The sequence below is a fragment of the Hevea brasiliensis genome, chromosome 13, assembly GCF_030052815.1.
Source record: "Hevea brasiliensis isolate MT/VB/25A 57/8 chromosome 13, ASM3005281v1, whole genome shotgun sequence".
In the NCBI taxonomy this organism is placed as follows: domain Eukaryota; kingdom Viridiplantae; phylum Streptophyta; class Magnoliopsida; order Malpighiales; family Euphorbiaceae; genus Hevea; species Hevea brasiliensis.
Genome location: NC_079505.1, coordinates 3,901,657 through 3,929,273, shown reverse-complemented (window position 1 = coordinate 3,929,273; position 27,617 = coordinate 3,901,657). Strand labels below are relative to the sequence as shown.

Here is a 27,617-nt window from a genome sequence, read left to right as displayed (position 1 = left end):
TTAAACGGAAGTATGAAATCTTATTACAAATGAGATCAATAGAATCATTTTCAAGGCTACGAGATTACAAGTTCGTCCTCCATATTCCCACATTGAATGTAAAGTGTTTGTGTGCATAGATTATATAGAAAATGAAGACTATTAAAATTTTCATTGTTTTAACAGTGATCCATTTCTGTCATTAAGCCATGTGCACATATATTCTATCTATTGATTAAAAAAAAAATAAAAGGCCGCTAAGTGAAAACAAGAAAGAGCTAAGTGTCCCGATGCAGCCCTGATTGAAGTCTACAAGTGAGTTGAAGGTACTCAGAAACTGATCCTTCTTGATCTCACATCAAATGTAAAGTTTGCTTGTAAATAATATAAAAATAATAACTCTATTAATATAAAAATAATAACTCTATTAAAATTATTATAATTTTAATAGCGATCTACTCCTATGCCTATGTAATATCTATTGACTCAAAAAATATATATATAAGTTTAAACTAAAAAAGAAGAAAGTGTTACTGGTTAAGACATCCGTTAAAACCGGAACTCCTACCCATCACAGTAAGCTCAAAAATTTTTGCATAGCCCTCAAACTAGACTACCAGGCTCCCAGCATATTTCTTCATACAAAGTCATCAAGCTATTATATAACAAAATGCAAATCCAAATAGACTCACAGCACATGGGAATAAGGAGATAAATAAAATAGGAATCCAGAACAGGATAGAAAAGAAATCTGCATGAACATATATAATAGAATATCTGTAGTTGCCACCAACTATTTAAAACACAATTCCCAAGGAAATTAGACATGACAGCAACCAGAAGTAACGAAACTTAAAATCCAATCAGCAGTCATTCAAATTCATTGACTAGAATGGGCAACTGGTTCTGTTTAACGTTTTAGAAACTGCCAAGGTGAAGTTCTAAACCTTGTCTGCTTTGTTTCACAAATGTCAATCCAGCTTCAGCATCCAACTTTAAACTCTAGCCCTTTTGCCACTGCAACCTGGGCATTTATACTGCTTGATATGCTCAGCCTTTGCAGGTGTAATCTTGACACATTTGCCATGGAACCATCTCTCACATACATCGCAGCAAATCCAGAATTCATCAGTGCCGTAGCTTTCACCACATGCGCCACAAGTTGCACCCTGTTCATCATCTTCATCTTCCTCTTCTCCACTGGCATCATCTTCCTTGGGTGGTTGAGACATCTTCACTGCCTTGGTCTGAGGTTCAGATTGCCGAGATTGCTTAAAGGACACATCCAAACAGCTAAAGATTAGACCTTGATGCATAAAGAATGGAACTAAAAAACTCATCACTTCTTATACAATTTTACCACTTGATTTACTTTTGATACTGTTGTTATGAGTTGCTTATTGTTACTTGGGAAGCTTCACATTTCTGACACAACTTCAAATATTGTTGGGACGTCATTTATCATCTGGAAAAGCCTCTTCCTGTAAATTAAATTCCAGCCACTATCAGAATGACATTCTTATTTTTGCACCGGCTTTCCTTATTATTGGTATAAACAAAATATGGTCACTCCTTCATATAGCACTAAAAAAGAATTATAGAAGACAGGAATATGAGTAGAAGTCTCATCTTAACAAGAGTGAGTAGAATTAGAAGAAGACTGATATTAGAATGAGGCATCTAGCACCAGAAATCATGTTAGTCAAAAAAGTTAAAACATGGCCAATCCAATTACGTAAGGTTGACCTCCCCCATTGAAGACAAGTTCAATGAAATCTCCTGGTTAAGCAAAACTAATTATGCAGTCAATAACCACATTTACATGAGATTCAGTTGAGATGCACCAAATAAATACCATTTGCCAAATGGTTGGCTAGGGAGACAATGGTCTTGACTAAAACACCATCTCAATGGCCATGTCTTCCTAGTGCTTGTTTGTGCATACACAAGTTGCAGGGTATGCTGTTCAGATTGTCGTGAACAGTCTTAATGCCCAAGTTGCAGGGTATGTCTCATTCAGATTTTCATGAACAGCCTCAACACCTTAGTACTTGGATAAGTTTCACTTGCTGTCACTGGACTCATTATTAATACACATAATTGTCATTAAACTTCAATTTTTTCACTTACAAATAATTAATTTTCTAACAAAGTCATTCCAAAATACCAACTTGTATCGAATATCGATATGAATTTTTGAAATGTATCACCTTTTTTTTTTATTTTATAGTTCTAGTGGGTCAGCAACATCTTTTTTATATTCTCTATTCCAACCCCCTCTTCGCTCTTTCTATTTCTCTATCCTCACTTTTATTTCTAAGCTAGCTTACACATCAAATTACGCCATTCTATTTTCATCATCTTATAATTACTAGCAAACCACCAAAAAATTTTAAATTTATTCAACCTGCTAAATTTTTTAGACAACCAAACATAAGGGGGTAAAAGGATATTTACCCAAAAAAAAATAAATAATATGTTTAACTCATGAAAACTATAAAATAAATAAATAAATCCAGCTGTATGCCAAGTCAACATTATGGCAAGAATTTGCTTGAAATTACGTTTTAATGATTTTATTGCTATGCAAATTAAAGTTAAATTATTTATTAGCGACAAATTGAAGTTCAAAACAAGTATATCAGTTGCAAGTTCAATGCCAATGAGTAAACTTTACCCCAATACTTGTATGGAAGTGCAAGGACTCTTGATAGCTAACTTAACAGTTTGAAGGGGAAAAAATGATCATTCTTTTATTCAGATAGCATGCCTAGTGCAGATTTTAATTCAGTTAAAAGAAAGACGTAGCTTTCACCTAGGTTAAATAAATGCTCCCTAAAATCCCAAAAACTTTCCATACACCACTGTTTGGATAAGGAAGCTAGAAGATAATAAAAATAATAGTAACAACAACAACACATATATTTTACAAAAGACATACTTGGAAAATGAACGAAGAAAACCAATTACACTGGGAAAAGGGAGTTTAAGCTGTGTAGAAGCAACCTTCACAAAAAAGAATAAGAAAAAAAAAATCTGTAAAGGTTGCAACTTGCAATCAAGAAAGCCTTTAACAAGTTTTGAACAGCCAAAACATGAATCGTTATTTATGAAAATTATCCTTCCAAAGCATAACATATAAAGATTTTTTTAATGTTCCCATCCAAATTATCAACTTCCAAATAAAAGCTCTCTAGTCTCTACAAGATAGAGAATACTGAATCATATTTATTTATATAAAAAAGAAAAGAGAAGAACTTTTATAGGTAAAGAAAGAGATAACATAGAGAATAAAGTACCCTCATATGAAACTCAAGACACAACTACAAACAAGAACATAAAGAATAAACTAAAAAGTACCACCCTCTAATCTAATCAAGTTGAATAACTCCTGAATCCAGAAGCATAAGCCCAAATAGAAGCAATATTGAATTATATTACAAAATCACTACAATAATATATTCAAAGCTAATGAATATTATTCATATAAATCTACAATACAAAGAGACACATTCAAAGCTACCAAAAAGGGAAAATCATTTAGAAGAGATAAATGACTGACAAGGTTATTGTTAAAAGCCCATAACACAAGGATAACATAAAAAAATAAATAAAAAATCTGAGGCCACCAACAGTTAGATGCACAAAAGTCAACTATCAACACACAGCTGCACAGATACAATATATGCATTTATGTGTCCAATTATCTATATTTTCTTCCTTGTAATTAATGTAGTATTCAGGCAATTGTGATTCATACTTCTCAAACTATTTGACAGTTATTAAGTAATCTTTTAGTTTCTAATAAAAACATATCACTACACAGTCAGTAGCAAAGCAAATCAAAGTATAATTGTGTACTTTACTTAAATCAATAGAAAAGGTTTGTTAAAGGAAAAATCAAGACGACATAATGGTTGATTGCTTATTATGATGAAGAAAATTTGAAGCAATCTCGAACAAAAGAACTCTAAGCCCTTATATTTCCAGTTAATGAATCAAAAAGAATCATGGGAAATACTTGCACTTAGGAGAGAAGCCTATCACGGACCAAGTTCAAAGAAGACTCATTGAGACAATAGCAGAACTTTGAAGGCTTAAAAAGGCAAAGGATGGCAGAGCATACAGTAGCTCACAACCATAGCAGAAAATATGAATCAGCCTTTTTTCTGTTATGCCTTTACACTATTTAATGCAGGTGCTTCCCCAGTCAAATTTCTTATAGACCAATTGTCAACACCTACTTTCATATGGTCTCCAGTCCCCAACAATGATTATTGACAGAGAACAACTATTTTCTTTCATATCTTCATACTATTTCATGACAGTTCTTCCCCAGTTAAATGTCTTAGAACAATTGTGAATAGGCCTCCTAATGTAAGGTTCCCAACAACTGATTATTGAATATTATATCCTCATAAAAGAAGGAAATAAATGAAAATCCTATTCTTCTTCTCTTGATATAACATATTACAATGAATTAAGTTTTGACACCATATCTTCAACATCATGGAAATATAGAGCCATTGCATCGTATAACATAGCATTTTAGTTGGCAAAATTATTAACTGAATTTAACCCTACAATGAGAGCAAGTTCACCCAAAATCTAAGATTATACATTCAAAACTCAAGAAACTAGTCTAAGTACTATAAATGTAGAGAGATGAGAATAAAAAGGACACAAGAGTGATTTGCAATAAATTATGGCAAGACCAGGAGATCATAGCAGCAGGGAACATTGTGGAAAACAGCAACTTATATGTTATACTTGACAAGAATAATTACCCATACCTTTCATTCTTACCAAACCCAAAGCGCGCACCAAAATAAAATGCTACTGCAAGCAACCAAGAATCGCTGTGAACTGCAACAAGTGATAACCAGTCCTTCTCTTGCATTCCATCTCTAGCAAAATTTATACCCAGAGCTGGCTCAGGAAGCTCAGGAGGCACCTCTTCCACAGGCAGATTAACTTCCCAGGTCTCATTTGGAAGTCCATATAGACACAGGTTCTCCTTTTCTATGATAACACAATCAAATAACACATTTTATATACCTAAAAAATATCTCAAATTCTTAACAGAATAACTGATATGATCACGTTCAGACTTGCAAGAACAGCCACATTCCATACTTGCTTAACTAGCGGAGAATGCATCAGCAGAGTAAAACGAACACTCACACGCACACACACATATCTTCTAACCAACAATTTGGTTGTAAGCTATAAACAACTGATATCTTAGATAAGCTTGTAAGAAAGGGATTAACCTTTAAATGATGATTGAACACCAAGTACTTATCATTTCAGTTACTTTTATGACTCCAAATAAAAAGAGATATAATTACTAAAAAAAATAATTTTTATTCAGTGTTATAATATTAAGAACTGAATATATCCAAAAATTTGAGATTCATCTTCTTGAACTCATTACTTCAATAATTTCCCTAAGAACTGCCCAGCTTAAAGAATTAAAAGGCAACTATAAACAATCAAAACCAATAATAATATTCCCAAGAAGTTATAGCCATCCCAGAATAGCAAACTGACAAGTAAAATGGCAGAAGACTTTGACCATCTATAACATGGCAACACTTGGAAACATGATTCACCTAGCATGTTTGCAATGAATACTTGAAATGGATTCATGTTAAGAATAGAACTACTATACTTGCACTCATTATACATAAATCATTAGAAAAATACTATACTGGATCATGATTTGCAATAGCAAGCTCAAGTCACATCACAATCGCATACCCAAATTCGAGCAGTGCAAGGTGAAAAAGCTTGAATATGTGCAGGCATTTAAACATTTTTTAATTAAAAAAAACTGTAGAAAAATCTAATATAAAGTAACAGTAGTGAGTTGTTACCAACCACTTGTTCACCGGAACTCTTATAATCAACCAAATGTGATTTTACATGCATATACAATACAAAAAATTTAACTCAGTTCCACCTTCACTCAAAGCTCAAGTATCTTGGTTATACATATTGCAGAAGCTGGCCTATAAGAGTCAAACAAACATCAACACATCAAATAAAATATCTACTCCAAATAAAACCATATTTCATTTAAAAAGTATTAGAAAGAAAAAAAAAATCATAGCAGTTAGAATTTAGATAACATATAAAAGCACATGACATGTATTATAGATAATGATACCACTAGTTCTCCTTTTGTTTCAATGATAAGGGAAAATCTATAATTAAAAAGTAAATTATTCATATGCAAGGTAGTTAAAAGCATAAGGCGCACTCAAAGCGATGCATCACTCTATCGCTTAAAGCACAAAAAAAGAAAAAGCTTGCTTCATTGAAGGAAGCGCAAAATTATTTAAAAAATTAACTAATAATATAAAATGCTAAGAAAATACAATCCTCTATAAAATTTAAACCCTTAAGAAATCATCAAACATCCAAAAATTTTTGGCATTCAAATTCATAGTCATAACCTAGAGATCATCACTAGATTTCCCATCAAAGTCCTCAACACTTTCATCCTCATCTCCAAAATAAGATCAATTTCATCAAAATCTTCATCTAAATCTATCTCAACATCTTCCAGTACTGGCCTTGAAGTTGAGACTCTTTACACTGTGCGCTCTTTTTTTTTTATGCGCTAACACAAAAAAGCCCACTTCACTAAATGCACTTCGTAAAAGCACTTTCCTATTTGTCACTGTTTTTTTACGCTTTAGTGACCGATTTTGCGCTTTTGACTGCACTATTAATGAAATATGAATTTCCTTTAATTCATCCATCAATTTGATAAGCAATGGCCCAATTAGGAAAACTCATCATTCTGGAATGGTAATTTTATTTATGCTACTTTGGAGCCCTCCATTTTCTTAAAACGATGATGAGATCAAATTTCATGATACTTTTTAAGCTAATACTCAAGGCAATACATTGCAAAATAGTCAACATGACACATTTACTGAACCAATTCAGTAAAACAGATAGCCTAACAGTAGTTATTAACAAGTCAACAAGTACAAAAAACCAATAGGAAATCTCAGTTCAAGGATCAAAACTTGAAATAACTGTCTACTTTCAACAAACCAAACTGGCAAAGATTATTGCAACCAGGAAAAAAAAAGAGTTTTGGGGGGGGGGGTTGTGGTGTGCTAAAATCAAGTATTTTTTCCAATATTGCAGCCACGCACACTGCAGTTTCTGGGCATATCAAGATAAATGAGATTGGGTAAATTCTCTTTCTCAAATAAGACATGTCTAGGGTTTAGACATTGAAAATAATGCATTGCTATTGTAACTCTGCTCTGTTAAAATCCAAATTACAAACTGCAAATAACAGATTTTCATTTTTTACAAACATGTTTCAAAACAACAAAATTATGAACTGTGAACAATGAAAAACACTGGATAAAAAAAATACCCGCAAGCTTAATTATTCATTTTGGAGCCCACGTAGCACTGTTCATATACAGTGTGTTAAAATTCAAAACAATATAGTAACACACCCACGTACAATACCAAGTTCCAAAACAAAAGGATGACAGAAACCCACCTGGGTCGCACTGTTGGTAGAACTTCTCAACATCTGCAACAAAAAAAGAAAAAAAAATTAAGAGAAAAGCTCCATTAAAGATGCATGCGAAAAAAACAAAACCCAATTCAATATATATATAAAGAGATAAACTAAAAAGACATAGTAAAAACAAGAAAAATCGAACCAGTGGTGAGAGCCCTGATCAAGCCATTGCGTCTGCCTCTGAAGTCGCTGAAAACTTCTTCAACGGTTCGAGGAATTGGGTGCGGTATTCCATCCATCCTCTTTCTTTCTCCTCTTCAAAATCAAAACAATTTTCAATCTCTTCCTTGTTTCTCTCTCACAGTCTCACCCTATACAATGATTATTATAACAAGAGATATCTATCAGAATGTAAATTTGATAATATATATATATAAATGGAAATGATGATGCTTGTGGATGGGTGTTAATTGCAAGAAAAAATGGAAATAATTGGGGTTGCTAGGTGTGTTGCAGGAATTTATGAACCAAAAACAGAAAGTACGAAAGAGAGAGCGAAAGAACCGAATTAGGGTTTGCTGTTTGTTTTTATTTTTTTTCTATTTTTTTCTGATTGGAGAAAAGGAAAAAAATAAGAGAGGAAAGGCGAGAAAGTCCTCTTTATCGTCATTGTTATTGTCTATCAATTTATTTATTTAATATTAATAAAAGTTGAATTTTTATTTTTTTATTAATTTAATTTAATATTTAAATGAGTACAAATCGACAAACCCCACTGACATATAATCAATTAATTAATTAATCATACTCATGCATGATGATAAGATGAGTTAAGTTTATTAATTCCACAATTATCTACCTTTATAAATAAATTATTTATTTTTAAATATATATATATATATCGTATGTTGTTATATTCATTAATTTTTTATACATAATTAATATTATAAATATTATATTTTAAAATATTAATTTTGATATTATTTTAATTAATTTTTTAAATAAAAATATTTATTAACTTAAAGAATATTTTTTTATTCAATCTTATTTGTATAAAACTTGTTGAAAATTGTGTGTTATATTATTAGCACGTAACATTAACTTAATTATAAACTTAAATGTAATATAAAATAGATATAATTTATTATCATAAATGCATTATATATATATATATATATATATATATATATATTATTTAAATTTTAATTATATTAAAATTATATTATACTTTTAAAAAAATTATAAAAAATATTTTTATAAAATTAATTTTAGCTTTAATTATTTTTTTATTTGATATTCAATATGATTGAGTATAATATAATTATTGGTTTAATTATTAATAAAAAAATTAAAATTATATTAACACAATAAAATAAATTTAGGCCAATATCATTTTAATTTTTTTTTATTTTATTCAAAAGAATAAAAATTATGAACACTATTATTTTTAATGCTAAAAGGAATAAAAATAAAAATAAAAACATTAATAACAAGGTAATAATATAAATATATCTAATTAATTACTATATTATTAATATTAGTACTATTTTATTTATTATTAATGCAAGAGATAATATTTTATAAGTTGTATAATATTTTTTTTCTGATGTGGTATGATATTAGCTCTATAATAATAATTTTTAAGAATTTATATGTGTAATAATATAGATATACATAGAAATAAATTAATTAGATTTAAATTTAATTATCTGTAATATTTTTTTTAGTAGAGATCTTTTATTAAAATTAAATAAAATTCCTTTTAAGTTTTCATTTAACAAATTTTAAAATTAATAATAATTTTGGATGATTTATATTATTTTTATTTTATTTTTATAAATTATAATCATTAAAATATTTTATTTTAATTAATATTTAAAATTTTATAAATATTAATATATTGTTTCATTGCAATAAAAAAAATCTTAGATGAAAATTAACTCACAAAAATAATATATAACTAATAAAATATTATTAAATATATATATAATAAATAATTAATTGTAAATATGAATTTGAAAAATTAGATACTAAAAAAGTATTTTACTTAATATTATAATACAATCAAATTATATTTTTTATTTATTACTTATTAATTTCTCATTTTAATTAATTACTTTTTGTAAAATTTAATATTTAATTAAAGTTAAATCTAAATACGACTATGAATTTTAAATTTATATTAACTCAAATATTAAGAATTTTAAATTTATGTAAACTTTAAATTAATTTAAATAATTAAAATTAATTTTATAAATGAAGCGTAATTTAGGCAAAGCAAATATTTCATCCCTCTTATTCATATATTTATATATAATATAGATAAATAAAACGCTTATTTCGTCTAGTTATAATGGTCTTTTAATGTGTTTGCACTAAAAATTAATTATTTTGAGACAACGAGAAGAAAGAGTGCATTATTAGTTATAACTAAATTGAACCAATAAAATTAATTATTTCAGCAACTGTAGATTTGATTTAATTTAGTTTTTTATTAATAATTATAAAAAATTTTTATTTTTGTTATCAGTTCAATTATCTTTGATTTGATAACCGAATTAACCGAAAAAACCGAATTTTCATTAATTAATATATTAAGTATAATTTTATTAATAATATATTACTTATAATTATTATTTTTATAATTTTATAATAATATTAGACTTATAATTATTCTCTTATTAATATTGAATCATATTTATTATTTTTAAATAGAAAGATTATAAATATATTTTTAATAATATTATTAATTAATTAATAGTATAAAATATATTTTTATTTTTTTTTATTAATTCAACTATATCAAATATTTTTAATTTCTATTAATTTTAGTTCTTTTTCAAATTTGATTTGATTAATATGTTTAGAGTCAATTAACTTATCGCGTGTTAGTTGGAAAAACAACGGCCAATACATAGAAAGAATGAGATATGGAAGACATCTTTTGAATGGGGAGGGCCAATCTTCTCTTTAATGTGAAATTAGTCAATTTTAGATTTTATCATTATTGGCTTTGCAACCGCAGTGCCCATAGTTGTTATAAGCTTTCTTCTGCGTAATGGAGTGATTGCAGGATTTCATTGCACAAATGTTGATCATAAGCAAGAGGGAGGATCGCTTTGTTGAAAATTTGGTTTAATTCGATTTGATTCTATTTAAAAATTATAGAAATGGATTATCCATTCATTGTAGTAAATTGCATTAAATTAAAATAATTAATCGTGTTTTATGTATTATTTATAATAATTCTTTCTATTAAGTTAATAAAATTTTTATAATTAACAATTTTGTAACAAAAAAAATCAATTTACAAAAATTTATATGAAATTTGTCAGCCACCATTTTTTAATGTTGAAATTTTTGTCATTAATGGAATATTCTTATGAAACCTAAGAATTTTACAGATAAAAGAATTGTGGTGCAATGTATATGTATAAATATATATATAGAGGTATATATAAATACGTATATGCATGTGAGGATATGCATGTGAAGGTTGGGAGTCCAAGTTTATGTGCTTGGGTGAGTGTGAGAACTTAGATTCTCCTTGTGATACATAATGGATTTCAACAGTCAAAAGTATGACTTTAAATAGCCGAAAGTCCCTTCGACCATGAGAGTATAAATAACTCACTCTGTTTTTTTTTTTTTTTTAACATAAATCAAGTCAATTTCTCTCTTTCTCTCTGAATTTCTGTACAAGCAAATGTGAGAAAGGATTCTTGTTGAGAGTTTGTTGTTTTAAAGCTTGGTTTTCCTTTGGGAGACTTAAAGATCAAGAGTGAAATTGAAGTTTTTGTTCATCTTTTCTCTCACATTCAAGCTTAAGGGAAAAAGGTAATTCTTTCATTCTTTTCCATCTTTTAAGGGACTTATAAGAATGATTGTAAGACCCAGGTTGGGTAATTTTAATTTCGTTTATAGTTTGAGAAGTTTTTGAATTTGGTAAAGTAAGGGTTTTGATGAATCTTGTGGTAAATGTATGTCTTGTTATATTTTCTTTTCAAAGTTTTAGGTGTTTATAGGCCCGATCTAATAGTTTCTTCGATGGATCTACTATTATATGCTAATTGAGTTAAGATTGGTATGTGATCTCTAATGTTTTTTTCTTGAATTAAGTTAGAAAGAAGCTTGATTCATGATTCTTGATGATGCATTTGACCCCTAGGACTTGTTTTCAAGTTATTGTATATGTTAGAAAGGTGTATGGTTGGATCATATTTTAATCCTTGAGGTTGAGTTTTGGTGTTGTTTAGAGTAAGATTCAGCAGGTATTTTTACTTGGGAGTTTCTGAAAATTCTTAAGTTCGGCTACCGAAAACTATTGTTTCACCAATTAAAGTATGCAGTTTCTCGAGAAAATTAATAACATTTCTAGATTCGACAGCCGAAGTCCAAGACTTTAGTAGCTGCGGTTTCTACTGGACTAAAAGGACACTTAAGGCTTAGAACTTTGGTAGCCGAAGCCCCATACTTCAGCAACCAAAGTTGGTTCTACCAGTCTTATTTCTCCTTTAATTTTAAGGCTCCAAAACATGATTTTATGATTCCAAATGGCCTAAAATAAGATGTTTGATATGTGTATAGAATTTTAGAGCTCTAAATAACTTTATAGGGTCCGATATTTATAAGATCGAGCTTGAAAAACTCAGAAGTTAAGGATCTAATGATAGCTACCATTCGTATTAGGTGATTAATAGGCTACAAGAGGTGAGTAACATTAACTATAATAAATTTAAATTCTTTAAATTGGACTCATAATCATCTACATGCATCATTTCATTGATATTTATGATATATGTATCTAGAATACGAATATGTTGCATTTTTGCATATTTATTGCTGATATACGATTGACCTTGAATGACCCGCTAGTTCCCCCATGTTATAAATACATTATGTATTATGAGGTGATTATGCATGATCTGTATTGGTAAAATCAGGTGAGGCCTAATAAACTCCCAGCACACTACTTTTAAGCGAAAGTCCTGAGAAGCCTTTGTATGAGCCAGACATATTAGATATGAAAAATCACTGGTAATAAATCCATCTTATGTGAAATATTTGTGATGTGAAAATTCATATATTTGATGCATTGCACGTATATGAGATGAATGATATAATTAACATATATTGGTTAGTTTACTCACTAAACTTGAAGAAGCTTACCCCTTTCCTCTAACCCTTGTGCAGGGATGCAAGGATAGATGATTCCTCTTGAAGAGTGAGCAACAGGAGCAGATATAGAACTTTTTATGATTGTTGAATGTTTAGTTTGGACATGTAAATTTTAAATAGATAGTTATTGTCCGGAAACTCAGAACGATTATTTAATGTACTGATAAGTTTGAGAGATATGTGTATGATGTCCAAATTTATAAGCAGACTCATTATCTATCTATGCATGTACGATGGAATTGCATTTTGGTGCTCATGTATGAGATTTAAGAGTTCAATTTCATAACCATTTTTATTATGAAATGTTTATGTACAAAGGTGAAAACTAAAGTATAATCATCTTTGAGTTACTTGGATCGTGGATTTTATGAAATAAGTTCATGTTTGACAGGTCTTTACACTTGCTATGAGTTCCAACAACTTTAAGCTAATCTAATATTTAGTGCTGATAATGACCCTAATTTGAGGTCGTTACAAAATTAATTGTAAAATTTTATTAAATTATGTTATTTTCGTAATAAATTAATCTAAGTAAGTAGCCGAGTATACCAAACTTATAAAGTCTAGTTAGACAAGACTTGCAAAAATTTAGGGTATGCTCAAATATGAAAGTTTTTTTAAGAAAACTTACATATGGACTGTGTCTACTTTTTAAATAGAAAACTAATAATTTTTTCAAAGTTTAATTAAGATTTGAAAAAAAAATATTTTTTTACTGTTTTTCATTTATAACAAAAGATATAAAAATATAAATAATTTTTAATTTCTTATATTAAAAATTTTATTTATATCATTATACTCGATAGATAAATGAATTTTTCTTTTTTTTTTTTATATTTTTCATTGTATTATATAAAAAATAAAAAACAAATAATTGTAAGTAGTTAAGCCTTGTAACCTTGATTAAGTGTGGAAAAAAAATTTTATGTTTCTAATTTGTTTTATTTTTAGCTATGAAAAATAGAAAATGTATTAATCTATTTTTTTTTTCATTGTTTTTACTTCTATTTGTAAGATATTTATTCAAGATTTTTTATTAAATAAGCATTATTACATTAAAAAAAATTAATTATTTAAATCGAGATTATACAAATAGTTAGGGCTGAGTAGAATTCGGTTCAAATTGAAAAACTGAACCGAATCGAGTCAATTCGGTTCAATCGGTTCAGTTTTAAAATTTAATCGGTTCAGTTCGGTTTTTATTTATAAAAATTTCGGTTATTTCGGTTCGGTTCGGTTTTGAAGAGAAAAAAATAGGTTAAACAGAACCGAATCAAATAGTGATTTATATAGTCAAATCGAACCGAATCGATTTTTGAATTAATTTATTTTTATGGGAAATTTATGAATTATATTTAATTTAATATATATTAATTGTTTAATTTCATTGATTAATGGTTATTAGGTTCAAACCAAAGTTAAAATTAAACTAAATAACTTGAAAATCAAGTCTAAATTAAAAAATCAATCAAAAATCAAACCGATCGGTTTAAACAGAACCGAACCAAAATAAAACGGTTCGGTTTGATTTGGTTTTCACCAATTTCGGTTCGGTTCGGTTTCTAAAATTGACGGTTCAATTTTTATAATTTAATTCTGTTTGGTTCGGTTTGAACCGATTGCTCACCCCTACAAATAGTTTTGGTAAAATATTCAATTTAGCCTCTAGATTTCAATTTAATTCATTTTTAAGTTTTTGTCCAACTTAGCTCAAAATTTCAATTTAAGCTTAATTTGCTATAAAATTAAAATTTATGAGATAAATTTCTTAATTTATTGATTTAAATAAAAAAAATCAAGAAATTCAATTTCTTAATTTTGATACTAAATTTCTTAATTTTTTTTTGACTTAAGTTCAAAAATCAAAAATTAATCAAAAATCAAAAAATTTAATTTTTAATGGGCTAACTTGAGTTTAAATTAAAAATTTTAAATTAAATCAAATAAAAAGTTAAAAATACTAAATTAAACTTCCTAATAAGTACACCGTGTAATTGAGTTTTAAGTTAAATAATTTTATAGTTTAATTAATTTTTTAAAATTAATATCAAACTATATATTAATGAGTTGCATAAAAATAGATTATTTTTAAATAATATAATAATTTTATTACAATATATACAAAAAAAAGTTTGCAGCCTTGCCTTTATGCCTTATCTCTATCCCTTTCTCATCGCCATTTTCATGCGCTCTCTCCTCATCACCCCTTCTTGATTTAGCAAATCCTTCGGCTTTGTGCTCTTCTTTGCTGCCGTCACTTACACTATATTACCTTTTATTTGTGAAAAGATTTATCTCTAAAAAATAATGATTTTAATAGCTTTCCAAAATTAATGATTTGGTATGATTTACAATTTTTATATATTTATTTTATTTTTATATAATTTATTTTTCATAAAAATATTATAATTTATAAATTATATTTAGTAATTAATTAAAAAAAATAAAATATATCTTTTATTATTATTATTATTATTATTATTATTATTATTAGTGAGCATTATTTAATTTAAGTTGAATAAATTAAATAAAAATGTCTTAATTTGATAATTTAATTTGTATTTCAGGATAATTTGATTCAGTTTGGTTTTATATTTTAAGAATTTTGATTATTTCAATTTGGTTTGATTTAAAAAAAAAAATCAATTAAACTGAACCAAACTAAATTACTTTATTAATTTTTAAATTGATTTATTTTTATAAAAAATTTATAAATTACATATAATTATATATATATAAATTATTTAATTTTATTGATTAATAGTTATTAGGTTCAAATCAATGTCAAAATCATATCAAATAACTGGAAAATCAAGTTTAAATTAAAAAAATATCAAAACTCAAAAATCAACCGGTTTAAACCGAATCGAACTGAAATAGATGGGTTCGATTCGATTTGATTTTTCATTTATTTTACTTCGGTTTAATTTCTAAAATATAATAATTTGATCAAGTCGATTTTGATGATTTGATTTGATTCGGTTTGAACCGAATGCTCAACCCTAATATAGTTTATAAATTAATATTTTATTCAAATAAATATTTTTAAAATATTATATATATATATTTAAGTAATTTTTGTATTTATTAATCTAAGGGTTTAATCTCCCTATATGCCCAGCTGCTAGTCCGTCCTCTGTAATAAGAACTCTGTCTGAAGTCCTTAATTTTCAGCTCATTCGTTGTGTTTTCCTTCCAAAGGTACTTTATGATGTGTTTTGAAACTATAATTTTTTTTTTTTAATTTGTTATATATATATATATATATATATATATATATATATATATATATATATATATATATTTCAGTTTCTCTCATCTCCTGCTAAATTTCCCTTCTTTGAATTCTTATGCTCTAAAAGGCAATCCATAATTCCCCATTCATGATCTCCTGCTAAATTTCCCTTCTTTGAATTCTTATGCTCTAAAGGCAATCCATAAATCCCCATTCATGGAGCAGCAATCACCCTCTTTTACCAGCATTTTGCGGATATCTCTCTTCAGAGCCCAGTTACCTTTCTTATTCTCAACGATCATCTATAGTATAAAGGGTATTAGCACTTATTTGTTCTCACAGAGTTAACATTTGAAATTGCAAGATTCAGCAACTACTGCATTTATTGTACAAAAAACCAGTACTCGATTTCCATTTCCTTTTATGAGAGGAGTTTGTTGGTACAAAAAACTTTTCCCACTTTCAAGAATTCACATTTTAGCAATCATTTCAGTAACAATGCAATGTGTTCGATAAAAGTCCCAACAGAAAAACTAAAAGAGGGACAGACGCAGCAACATATACGCAGTTAAGACGTACACTCAAATTATTAGGATGCACCGCTTTACTCAGCAGCTTTGTTGGTCTAATTAAAGTCTGCTCTGAATTTTACCGAGCATTTTACTTTTATTATTTAATTTTAATTTATTATTAAAAAACTTATAATTATAAATAGTTTCTGAAACTTTTTCTAATTAAGGAAATTTTGATAATTAAATACCAAACACTTTTTTTTTTCTAGTTTTTGTCAAAATAATTTTTATTTTTCATTACTAAATAAGTCCCTAATTTTCCAGTGAAACAAAAGACTTGGAGAAGGAATTTTTGGATTTCTTAAAAGCTTGGAGAAGAAGAAACATGTTCATCTTTCTCTGATAATTTCTCCCCAGTTTTTTAAAATTTTATTAGAACAAAAGATTTATTTTTCCAAATGGTTAATTTAAAAAAAAAATTTCAATTTTTATAGACCAAAAATATTTTATATATTTAATGGGTTGATTAGATTAAAAGGCTCAACTTTGATAACATTGAACATGACCAACAACTTCAAGGATTAAATTGAATTTTAGAATTTATATTTTATTTGAAAAATGAGCATGAGCCTCAGGTTAAAAATCTCAAACTTCAATCAGATTAAGTAAAAAAAATATTTTTAATTAATTATGATGATAATTTAATTAAAAAATTAATAAAATTGGAAAAATTAACATAATCGATATAAATAAAAAAAGAAATTTGATATAATTGATATAATTAGAAAAAGAAAATTAATATAAAATAATGAGAAGTGCAATAATTAATATGAAGAAAATTAATAAAATTGGAAAAATCATTTATCATAATTAAATAAAGAAATTTCATCAAATTTATTTTTAAATTAATTGCTTTTAAAATTAAAGTTTTAAATAAAAATTGAAAGTCTGAGCCGAAATCAGTCCAAAATTAGGGGTGTGCAAACGGTCGGTTCGGTTCCGAACCGAACCGATAAAATCGAAAATCGAAAATAAAAAATTTTAAAAACAGAACCGAACCGATTGATAAGAGAAACTGAACCGAATCGAACCGATAAATATCGGTTCGGTTCGATTTTAAATCGATCAAACCGAAATTTATAAAATTTCATATTTTTAACATTAAATCTAAATAATAAAAACATAAAAACAAAAAAAATTAGAAATCAAAACTCAAAAATCTTAAGGTTCAGTTCGATTTTCTTTGATTTCGGTTCGGTTCGATTCAGTTCGATTCAATTTGATTCGATTTTTTTTGATTTCCTATATATATTAATAATTTCGGTTGGGTTCGTTTTTTTTGATTTTTTTATGAAAATAATCGAACCGAACCGATTAATCAAAATTATCAAAATTATAAATGGAATCGAACCGATTAAATTTTAAAACCGAACCGATTAAACCGAATTAATCGGTTCGGTTCGGTTTTTCGGTTTAAACCGAAAACTGCTCTCCCCTATCCAAAACCATTCAGGTCGACCCGGTTGGCATGATGTGATTAGCGAGTGATGCTAGTAAGTAGCTTTCTTCCTTCCTTCCTGGGATCTCTTCTATAATGAATAAAACGCCCCTGTGGCCGTAGGGATCCAACCCACTGCCACCATGTTTGCTTTTACAGCTTACTTAGCGTCCCTGTGAGCTTTATTGCCATAACCATATGCTACCATGTTACTGGTTTTCAGCTCTTGCTCTGTTTCTTCCAATTCAGTAAATCTCTTTTCTTGTTGTAAATGCATTATTTCACCCTTTGTTTTTCTCCGTCACCAACTGTTTGATAAAATTCCTCAACCATTTAAAAGTTAGAGAACCTACCATAACAAGAAGCCTTTCCTTTTTCGTGGTGTTCTTTTTGGACATTTTGAACCCTTAAATGAGATAGTTGCTTCTCTTACTTTTATTGCCTTCCAATGTTATCGGTAAGAGTCTACATTCTGCAGGTTGCTCTAGGAATTCACTGATGTTTTTGGTGCTAGGTTCTTGCTTAGGCTTATAGCAGGATTTAATTCCCTGTCTTTTGTTATTGTTTTCTTAAATTAGATAAGTATGCCATTTCTGAAGGAGGGGAAAAAACCAGGAAAAGATGATTTTGTCATCTTTCCTTGTGGTTATTATTTCCATTTTATTTTAATTTTACTTTTTTCTCATCTCATTTTATTGATCATTTTCACTGCAGTTGAACATGTAGCGGTTCAAAGAATTGCTTATTACATACCCTTGTGATTGGAAAGAGTTTGCTGGGTGGTGGCTGTACTTCTGCTACATGTCTCACTTGTGGGTTCGATCTCTTTTAGCCCAAAAGAGGCATTTTTGTGCAGGAATCTTATGCAAAAGCAACATTGGCTGCTCACTGTCGAAGAGAGTAAATTACCATATCCCAACATACCACAGGGAGTGTAACCCTGTAAATTCATTGAAATTGTCTGCTCAGTTCAACACTCCCTTAAGTAAGCATTTTAACATACTTTGTCGATGCTTTAATCACTACTTTGTGTTTGTGATTAGTATGTTGCAAAGAAAATTTGGCCAATTTTCAACTCATCAAACATGTATTACCTTCACAGGATCGCTGCTAAATAATGCTAGTGCTATAAAAGACGATAGAATTGTCCCACCAAGCAGGAACTTTTGTCAGTTAATTGCAAGATGGCAGCTTCCTTTGGCATTTTGTTCAGCAGCTCGAAATGAAATGTCAGATTTGGATTCTGGTTTGGATGATGATGTAATATGTAGTGATTTGCAGCAGGCTGATTTAGATTCTGGGGATATTGGTATTACAAAGAAAGAAAAGGTTGTGTATGAAAAACCAATTGACTTTACCAAAGTTGACATTAATTTGCTTCCAACTGTCATTATTGTCGGGCGTCCAAATGTGGGAAAATCAGCCCTGTTCAACCGGTTAGCTTCATCATTTGTGTATATCTAGAAGTAGAACAGTCTTCATTATCTTAACGCAATGGAATCTCATAATAAAAGTTCTTCATTTATTTATTTATTCGGGGCTACTTGCAGGTTGATTCGAAGGAGGGAGGCTCTTGTGTACAATACACCAGATGATCATGTTACTCGAGACATAAGAGAAGGAATTGCTAAATTGGGTGATCTGAGGTTTCAAGTTTTGGACTCAGCTGGCCTTGAAACAGAAGCAACTTCTGGGTCTATCCTTCAGAGAACGACGAACATGACTGCAAATGTGCTAGCAAAGATTCAATTTGTAGTACTCCTGATAGATGTGAGGTCAGTGTATATCTCATGTTCTGAGTTCACTTAAATATGATAAGATGTTTTAACAGGCCAGGAAAGTTTATTAACAAGGACAACAATGCCAAGAGTGTATGCATAATTGCAAAAGAAGGCATATAGTCCACAATTATGATTTGTTAATTTGCACAGGGAAGTTTCTATACTAACATGCTGAGTATATCAAGAATGTGTATTTTTATTGAAGATGGAGCATTTTATGGATATTTCCTTTAGAATAAAACAAGCAATGGTGTGTCAAGCACTGCTACTTGATACTTTGGGATGCACTTGATTAACATTTCTTGGTTTGATATCTTGACCAGAGCTGGATTACACCCTTTGGATTTGGAGGTTGGAAAGTGGTTGCGAAGAAATGCACCTGGAGTCACTCCTCTAGTTGCAATGAATAAATCTGAATCACTTTGTGATGGTACTGGTTCTATTACGGATGCTGCTGATGAAGCACGTATGCTAGGATTTGGAGATCCTATTGCCATATCTGCTGAGACAGGGCTGGGTATGACAGCACTTTATGATTCTCTTCGGCCTTTGCTTGAGGATTATATGCTCAAAGTCCTGAACAGTAAGAAATCCTTTGCTTTGATTTTGTTTTTCGTTGAAAATAACACACACACATACACACATGTGAAAATGGGTCAGGCAGGCACCCTTGATGGGTCAACTTTACCCATGTGGCTTTGATCCCAGTAACTGTTGAATATGGCAGAAATACTGAATGTGATTGTGTAGTTCAGTTATGCTAATGGTGCTCTCCCAATCTCTCTCTAAATTGCAGAAAAGGAAAAAAAAAAAAATGAGAAACACAAAATACTCTCTCTATCTCTGCAAATTCCTTGAACAAATTGGGTTGTGATTGTTACGTGTTTTCTTTTTCTTGATTACATTTTGATCTAATGTGGTTTCTATTTTTTCTTTTCAAATTGAATATTTATGTTGTGATGAGTAATTTGCATAACTTTTATAAAAAAAATATCCATGAATTGGCATGGCTTTTGCGAGGAGTTTTTGAATTTTTCACATGCATTCAAGAGCCCATGTAAGTTGGACAAGTTATATTTAATTACATAGAATTAGAGGTGCATTGTCTCATGTGTGGGGTTGCTTTGTAAATGAATTTCTCTAGTGGGGCAAGTATAATAGAGTGATGTTCTTATTTCTCTATTTAATCAATTCAATTTTGATTAGTCATGTACATGCTTAAAAATTTACTCCCTTGTCCCAAAATGATTGTCCTCTATTCCTTTTTGGGATGTCACAAAATACAAGCCATTATCACAAAGTCTATAATTCTTGGATTTGGTTTTCCTATTTTAACTCGTTAATTCTTCAATTTGAATAATGAACTTCAGAGTAAAATGGGAGATTAAATGTTATTTTTTATATTTTTAAGGCAGATAACTCTAAATAAAGGGAAAGATTCCAATTTTTCTAAGAGGTAATGAGGGGGGTATAAAAGGAAGAATGGAATGCAAAATGTAAGTTGACATGATAATAATTATGTTTTCTTAAACTGTGTGAAAAATGAAAAGTGTCAACTTTTCTCGGATGGAGGGAGTATTTGATGTTGCTATGAGTTCCTTGAATTTGATAAGAAATTAAGAATTTGGGGAACAGGGAAACTGTTAATTCTCATGTTCGTGGGAATTTGGAGGCATCTTGTATATAGAGCTGCACATCTTTGTTGTTTTTCATTTTTTGTGAGTAAATAATCCTAATATATGGGCTTGGGTTCTCTTCTTTGGCTTTAATACAGATGTGAGTAGTTCTTAGCAAAATGTCTTTTGCTAAGCCTCTTGCACTCAATTGAGTGAAGCCTAAGAGAAAGAGAAAGGTGTTTACTGAATTTTCTCTTTGTTCTTTTTACATCTTCCATGGAATTTGTCTAAACAACTACACAGTGATGAGATTGAATTATCAATTATTAATTTGATACGCTACATAGCCATTGCAAATTTTGGGTGCACAAAATATGGTCCTGTGAATAAAATTTAGGATCTGGAGTGGTCTTAGACCACATTTTGGCAAGAAGGGGCTTTGATCACTTCTCTGGATAGTTGCTTTCAGTTTGACTGACAGCATTTTGATCTCAGTAAGTGGCTTTGTTGATAGACCAAGTGCTTGTTATTCTTTCTATTCTTCTTTTAACCCTTCTCAGCATTTTGACTAATCCTAGGTAATTGTAATCAACCAAATAGCTATTGTGATAGCCATGATGACAACCATGGTGAGGTTGAGGAGTTGTCTAAGTTGCCACTGCAGTTAGCTATTGTAGGGCGGCCCAATGTTGGAAAGTCAACCTTGCTGAATACTTTGTTACAAGAAGAACGTGTGCTGGTGGGTCCAGAGGTTGGTTTGACCAGAGATTCTATTAGAGCTCATTTCCATTTTCAAGGGAGAACCATATATCTGGTGAGCATAGAAATTTGTTTGTTGTTTCATATCTTTCATGAGTCATTGCATTAGTAAATTATGCACATTCAAAGTGCATCTGCTTTCCATTGTTCTAATATGTGGTTTAACTTTAAGCTTGCATGTGAACCCCTCCAAATGTTGTCTAAATTCCAATTTAAACCCTCAATTTCCTATCGTATTGATTTTACACCTCACACTTCTAATATGAAAATGCATTGTGCATCCACTAACTAATGAAAAATATGACTCAAATACTACCAATATGAGCATGGAAATTAGTTTGAATGGAAAAATCCACTTCCTATGCCATCTGTCATTATTTAATGGTGACATAATGTTGCAATTAATCTTACCAATTTCTTCCTCCTTTTGGCTAGAGGAGGGTGATAGATATGCTTGGAACCAACGAAGTAGCTAGCTGAATACCATAGTCGATGGGATCTTCATCTAAAATGATGCATATGTGAAGTTTGCACATCTTTGTCTAGTTTTTAGAATTTTCTCCTAAGATAAAGATACAAAAAGTGGATGGAAGAAGATCTGACAAGAGAGGGAGAAAAGAAGAAGGGAGGAGAGGGGGGGGGGGGGGGGGGGTGGGGTTCGGGACGGGCGAGAGAGAGAGAGAGAGAGAGAGAGAGAGAGAGAGAGAGAGACAAGAAAAAGGAAGGAAAACAGTTTTATGAGTGAAAAATGGTAGGGCATTAAGTTACCATGGTTAAGAGGACTTAATCAAAATTGTTAGGGGCCAGGGAGGTTTAGTGCAAAAGCATGCTCTTTGCTGAAACAAGGAGATGCATGATGCCTTGTTTGGTTCATTGACATTTTGGTTGTTCTCTGGTAGACAGCTTTCCATGCTATTATAGGATTGGGATGAGAAAAAAGAGTTTGTTTCAGTTTGTAAATTCTTTAAACTCTTATCAGTCGACATTTGTGTTTTGAATTTTTGGGCATTTAGTGGACTGCAATTTGCTTAAATTTGCCCCTTCTGTACTTTCAAATATAGTACTTTTATTGCAGAAATTGATTTAATCAAACTGTGGTTTGCACGTTATGGATCTGTTTGAAATTCCCATGTCTCTAGTTAGGACTTGTGCTTTAATAGCTAAAATTGACATGAATGTGTGCTTCTAATTTTGGAATTCGTCATACAATGATTCAGTAATAATCAAGTGGAATACATTAATAATTTGGCTCTAGATACAGCAATACCGAATGAAGCACTATCTTGGCTCTAATTTATTATGCTTTTACCTTGATCATAAGTCTAAGTTGATTATTTATCCAGTATAATTTTTATTCAGGTTGACACTGCAGGTTGGTTGCACAGGACAGGTCAGGATAAAGGACCATCATCATTGAGCATAGTGCAATCAAGAAAGAATCTGATGAGGGCTCATGTAGTTGCTTTGGTACTTGATGCAGAAGAGGTATATTATATTTTGTTGTCTTTTATGGCTTTTTTGTTTTAAATTTTTTTTTTATTACTAGACTTTGAAGCACTTATGTTTCACATGCATCAAATAGTTTATACCATGTACTTGTTTTTTCTTTTTATTTTTTTATATATATGCATATAAGAATTGAATATTAAATCTAATTACTTAAAATGAAATAGTACAATTTTTATAATAATTAATATTAGAATTTAATTAGTGTAATATAATAGTAGATACTTGAAGTGTTTTCAACTTTTCATATCTACTATTTTATTGTTATTAGCAAAATTTTCCACATCTTCAAATGTTGTAAAATTCTAAGATAAAATTTCTCAAGATACGATAATTTCATCTTATTTGACAATTATATATTGTGTGAGTATTAACACAAACTTTTCATACATATTAATATATTTAGTATCAAATAATCTACAAGTACTATTAATAACGTTATAGGCCTTCCCTCTTTCAAAAAGATTTTTAAATTTCCATTGTAGTAGTAAACATTACAACTAATATTTTGGTTCCCTAAAGAATATAACCAAATGTTAGTAAAATATAATTATGAAAAAGTTTTAAATTTAAAATTATACCGTACAGTCATACGACTGGCCATGTTGTATGGTAGTGAGTGTTGGGCACTAAAGAAGTCGTATGTATTTAAGATAAGAGTTGCAGAGATAAGAATGCTAAGGTGGATGAGTAGCCATACTAGACTATATAAAATCCTTAATGAGAGTATCAGAGAAAAGGTAGGAGTGATGCTAATTGAGGGTAAGTTGAGAGAAGGGAGATTGAGGTGGTTTGGTCATGTGAAGTGTAGACATACGAAGGCTCCAGTTAGACAAGTAGAGCACATTAGGTTAGAGGATAGAAAGAAAAGAAGGGATAGACCTAAACTGATTTTGAGGAGAGTAGTACAATATGATCTAGAAGCATTACACATTTCTGAGGATTTAACCCAAAATCGTTTAGAGTGGATAAAGAGAATCCATATAACCGACCCCAAATTTTTTGGATAAAAACTTAGTTGTGTTGAGTTGAGTATACTTTATTATTTATTTCTTATCTCATTATCCATCAAAATTATTTTTCTGCTTTATCATTGGTATAAGATTTTATGGAACAATTTTGAAATACCATGATTTTAATACTTAATTCTTTCTTTATTTTCTTGAAATGAATATATTGGGGTAATTAATTTGGTATTTTTCTTTCATGTTAATTGACATACTGACCAAGAAAAATAACTAATAAAAATTAAAAAAAAAGGATAAAGAAAAATTAATAAAATTGAAAAAAGGTGTGTACAAAAATAATATATCACAAAATTGTCATCAATTACTTTCCAACTAGTGTAAAACTCATGAGCATTTTTTGTTGGAACTCCAAACACCCAACAAAAGATAGAAATGTATGTTCATGTAGCATTGGCATATAATAAAGATAAGTGAAACCATGCCACTAATTCCTTGACAAACTAATAATCAAAATGAAATAATCCAATTTGATTTTACATACATCGTATGATAATAATAATACATAAATTATGATAGTTTATAAGATTTTATGGAACAATTTTGAAATACCATGATTTTAATACTTAATTCTTTCTTTATTTTCTTGAAATGAATATATTGGGGTAATTAATTTGGTATTTTTCTTTCATGTTAATTGACATACTGACCAAGAAAAATAACTAATAAAAATAAAAAAAAAGGATAAAGAAAAATTAATAAAATTGAAAAAAGATGTGTACAAAAATAATATATCACAAAATTGTCATCAATTACTTTCCAACTAGTGTAAAACTCATGAGAATTTTTTGTTGGAACTCCAAACACCCAACAAAAGATAGAAATGTATGTTCATGTAGCATTGGCATATAATAAAGATAAGTGAAACCACGCCACTAATTCCTTGACAAACTAATAATCAAAATGAAATAATCCAATTTGATTTTACATACATCGAATGATAATAATAATACATAAATTATGATAGTTTACTTACGCTAGGGAATTTAATGAATTTGCAATTTTTTCTACTAACAACTTATAATATTAGTAATTTTTAGAATCAGATTTCTAAGTTATAAAAATTATAAGATTAAAAAAAATTCAGTGTTTTAATTTGTGGGAGATATTTTCTCTTTTTCTAATACTAATTCTTGCTGCATTATTATATATATGGTGACCAGATTGCAAAAGCTAGACGTAGTATGACTCATGCTGAAGTGGTTATAGCAAGAAGGGCTGTGGAAGAAGGACGTGGATTGGTTGTTATTGTGAACAAGATGGATCTTCTAAGAGGGAAACAGAATTCAAAGTTATATCAGAAGGTCATTGAAGCTGTTCCTTTAGAAATTCAGACAGTCATACCGCAGGTTTTGTCTACTGCAAATTCTAACTTATTACACTTGTTCCAATTTTCAATAGTTCCCAGGAAAGATCTTTTGTTTGACTTGCCATTACATCAGTGTAGGATTTCTTATAACTGATTAAGGTGATTTAATTGGTTAGGTAAACAAACATTTGCTTCAAGTTACTTTCTTGCCAGGATGAATAATATGGTATAAGAAGATTGCTAGTGAGAGAATATAATGTAGGAAAATGGAGAATATCTTCAATAATTCTGCTTTCATCCCTGAAACATCTAGACCCTGAGTGTCTTCTTGGATTTATCAAGTGATTTTTAGCATTTTATTCAGGTTTCAGGAATACCAGTTGTATTTATTTCAGCATTAGAGGGCAGAGGCAGGATAGCTGTCATGCGTCAGGTCATCGATACATATGAAAAATGGTGCTTAAGATTACCCACAGCTCGGCTGAACAGATGGTTGCGCAAGGTTGGTAGCTTAAATCGTCCCATTCCCACTTTCCCAACCACTTGGATGCATAATTTGTTAATAGAACTCTCTGTTTGCCCAGGTTATGAGCAGACATTCTTGGAAAGACCAGGCTGCACAACCCAAGATCAAGTACTTCACCCAGGTGAAGGCCCGTCCACCAACTTTTGTTGCCTTCACAAGTGGGAAGACACAACTTTCTGATACAGATCTCCGGTTCTTAACGAAGTCATTGAAGGAAGACTTTGACTTGGGTGGAATTCCCATCCGCATCATGCAGCGGTGTATTCCTAGAAAAATCGGGGGTAGTGGCAGCAAGAGCAATCAATCTGCAGTGAGGATGGAGGAAAGAATATTTTCTGACAAGAGAACTACCGCTGCATAACACAACGATTTTAGCTTCTATGTTCATTTCGCATTTTTTGCTCGAGTAAAAGCTTGGTCAGATGTGGAGTGATAATTCTGTGGTGGTTGCTAGGGTAGTCTTAGATTTCTCATTTATAGCCAAAAGATATGTATTAATAAGATGTAAATTAAGGAATGCGTCTAACATTGGGTTGCAATAGAAGCAGTACAAAATTTGTAGGACACAAAAGCTGCCTTTATTTATTTTTTGATACTTTAGAAATTCATTCTTAAAAGGCTTCTTTTGATGTAAATCAAATGAATTCTCAGACAATTATGCAAGATTTCCATTTCCTTTAAAATGAATTTTTTTTAAGAAATTAAATTCTTTAATTTCAAACTTGAGAATTTACAAAAAAAGAAATTAATTAAATTGAGTTTTTATACAATTTTAGTTTTCAAACAGATATAATGGAGTTGTCAGGATAAAATTCTGATCTCTTATGTTATAAGGCAGATATTTGATTAACAAGTATAGAATATATATGTTGGATTTATCTTATAAATTCGTTTGATGCACATGTAATCTTATTGATAATTATGTGAGATTTATTTTCAATATTTCAAAAAGAATTCATGCTTTCATATTCTAAAATTTACATTTTTTATGGGATTGGAGTTGAATATTTGCTTATATGTAAGTCTACCCAGTTGAATAATTTAAAGTATCATTCATTATATATTTTAATCTATAACTATTGATATTTCATGATCCCATATACGTTGTAGAGTGTGCGTGCGCAACGTTTATATAGAATGAGAGATTTTAGTAAAATTGCTATAATTTTATCAAGATAACGAATCTTATTCT

General features: G+C 29.6%; 1 protein-coding gene and 1 pseudogene across 4 annotated transcripts; one reads left to right on the top strand and one right to left on the bottom strand.

Annotated features, from left to right (window-relative positions):
- Positions 1-720: 720 nt before the first annotated feature.
- Positions 721-8,160, bottom strand: LOC131172006 (PHD finger protein ALFIN-LIKE 6-like; annotated as a pseudogene).
- A 9,743-nt stretch (positions 8,161-17,903) lies between these two features.
- On the top strand, positions 17,904-26,949 carry LOC110651404 (uncharacterized). 4 transcript variants are annotated; one of them, XM_058131682.1, is made up of 10 exons: positions 17,904-17,958; positions 18,618-18,888; positions 19,006-19,339; positions 19,454-19,678; positions 20,008-20,267; positions 21,879-22,114; positions 23,419-23,544; positions 25,754-25,939; positions 26,264-26,401; positions 26,484-26,949. In XM_058131682.1, the coding sequence occupies exons 2-10, from the start codon at positions 18,705-18,707 to the stop codon at positions 26,784-26,786; spliced, it is 1,992 nt and encodes a 663-aa protein (XP_057987665.1). In that variant the 5' UTR covers positions 17,904-17,958; positions 18,618-18,704; the 3' UTR covers positions 26,787-26,949. The 4 variants fall into 4 exon arrangements, with proteins under 4 accessions (XP_057987665.1, XP_057987664.1, XP_057987663.1 ...); XM_058131681.1 differs by lacking the exon at positions 17,904-17,958 and adding an exon at positions 17,976-18,151; XM_058131680.1 differs by lacking the exon at positions 17,904-17,958 and adding an exon at positions 17,976-18,360.
- The last annotated feature ends 668 nt before the right edge of the window (positions 26,950-27,617 follow it).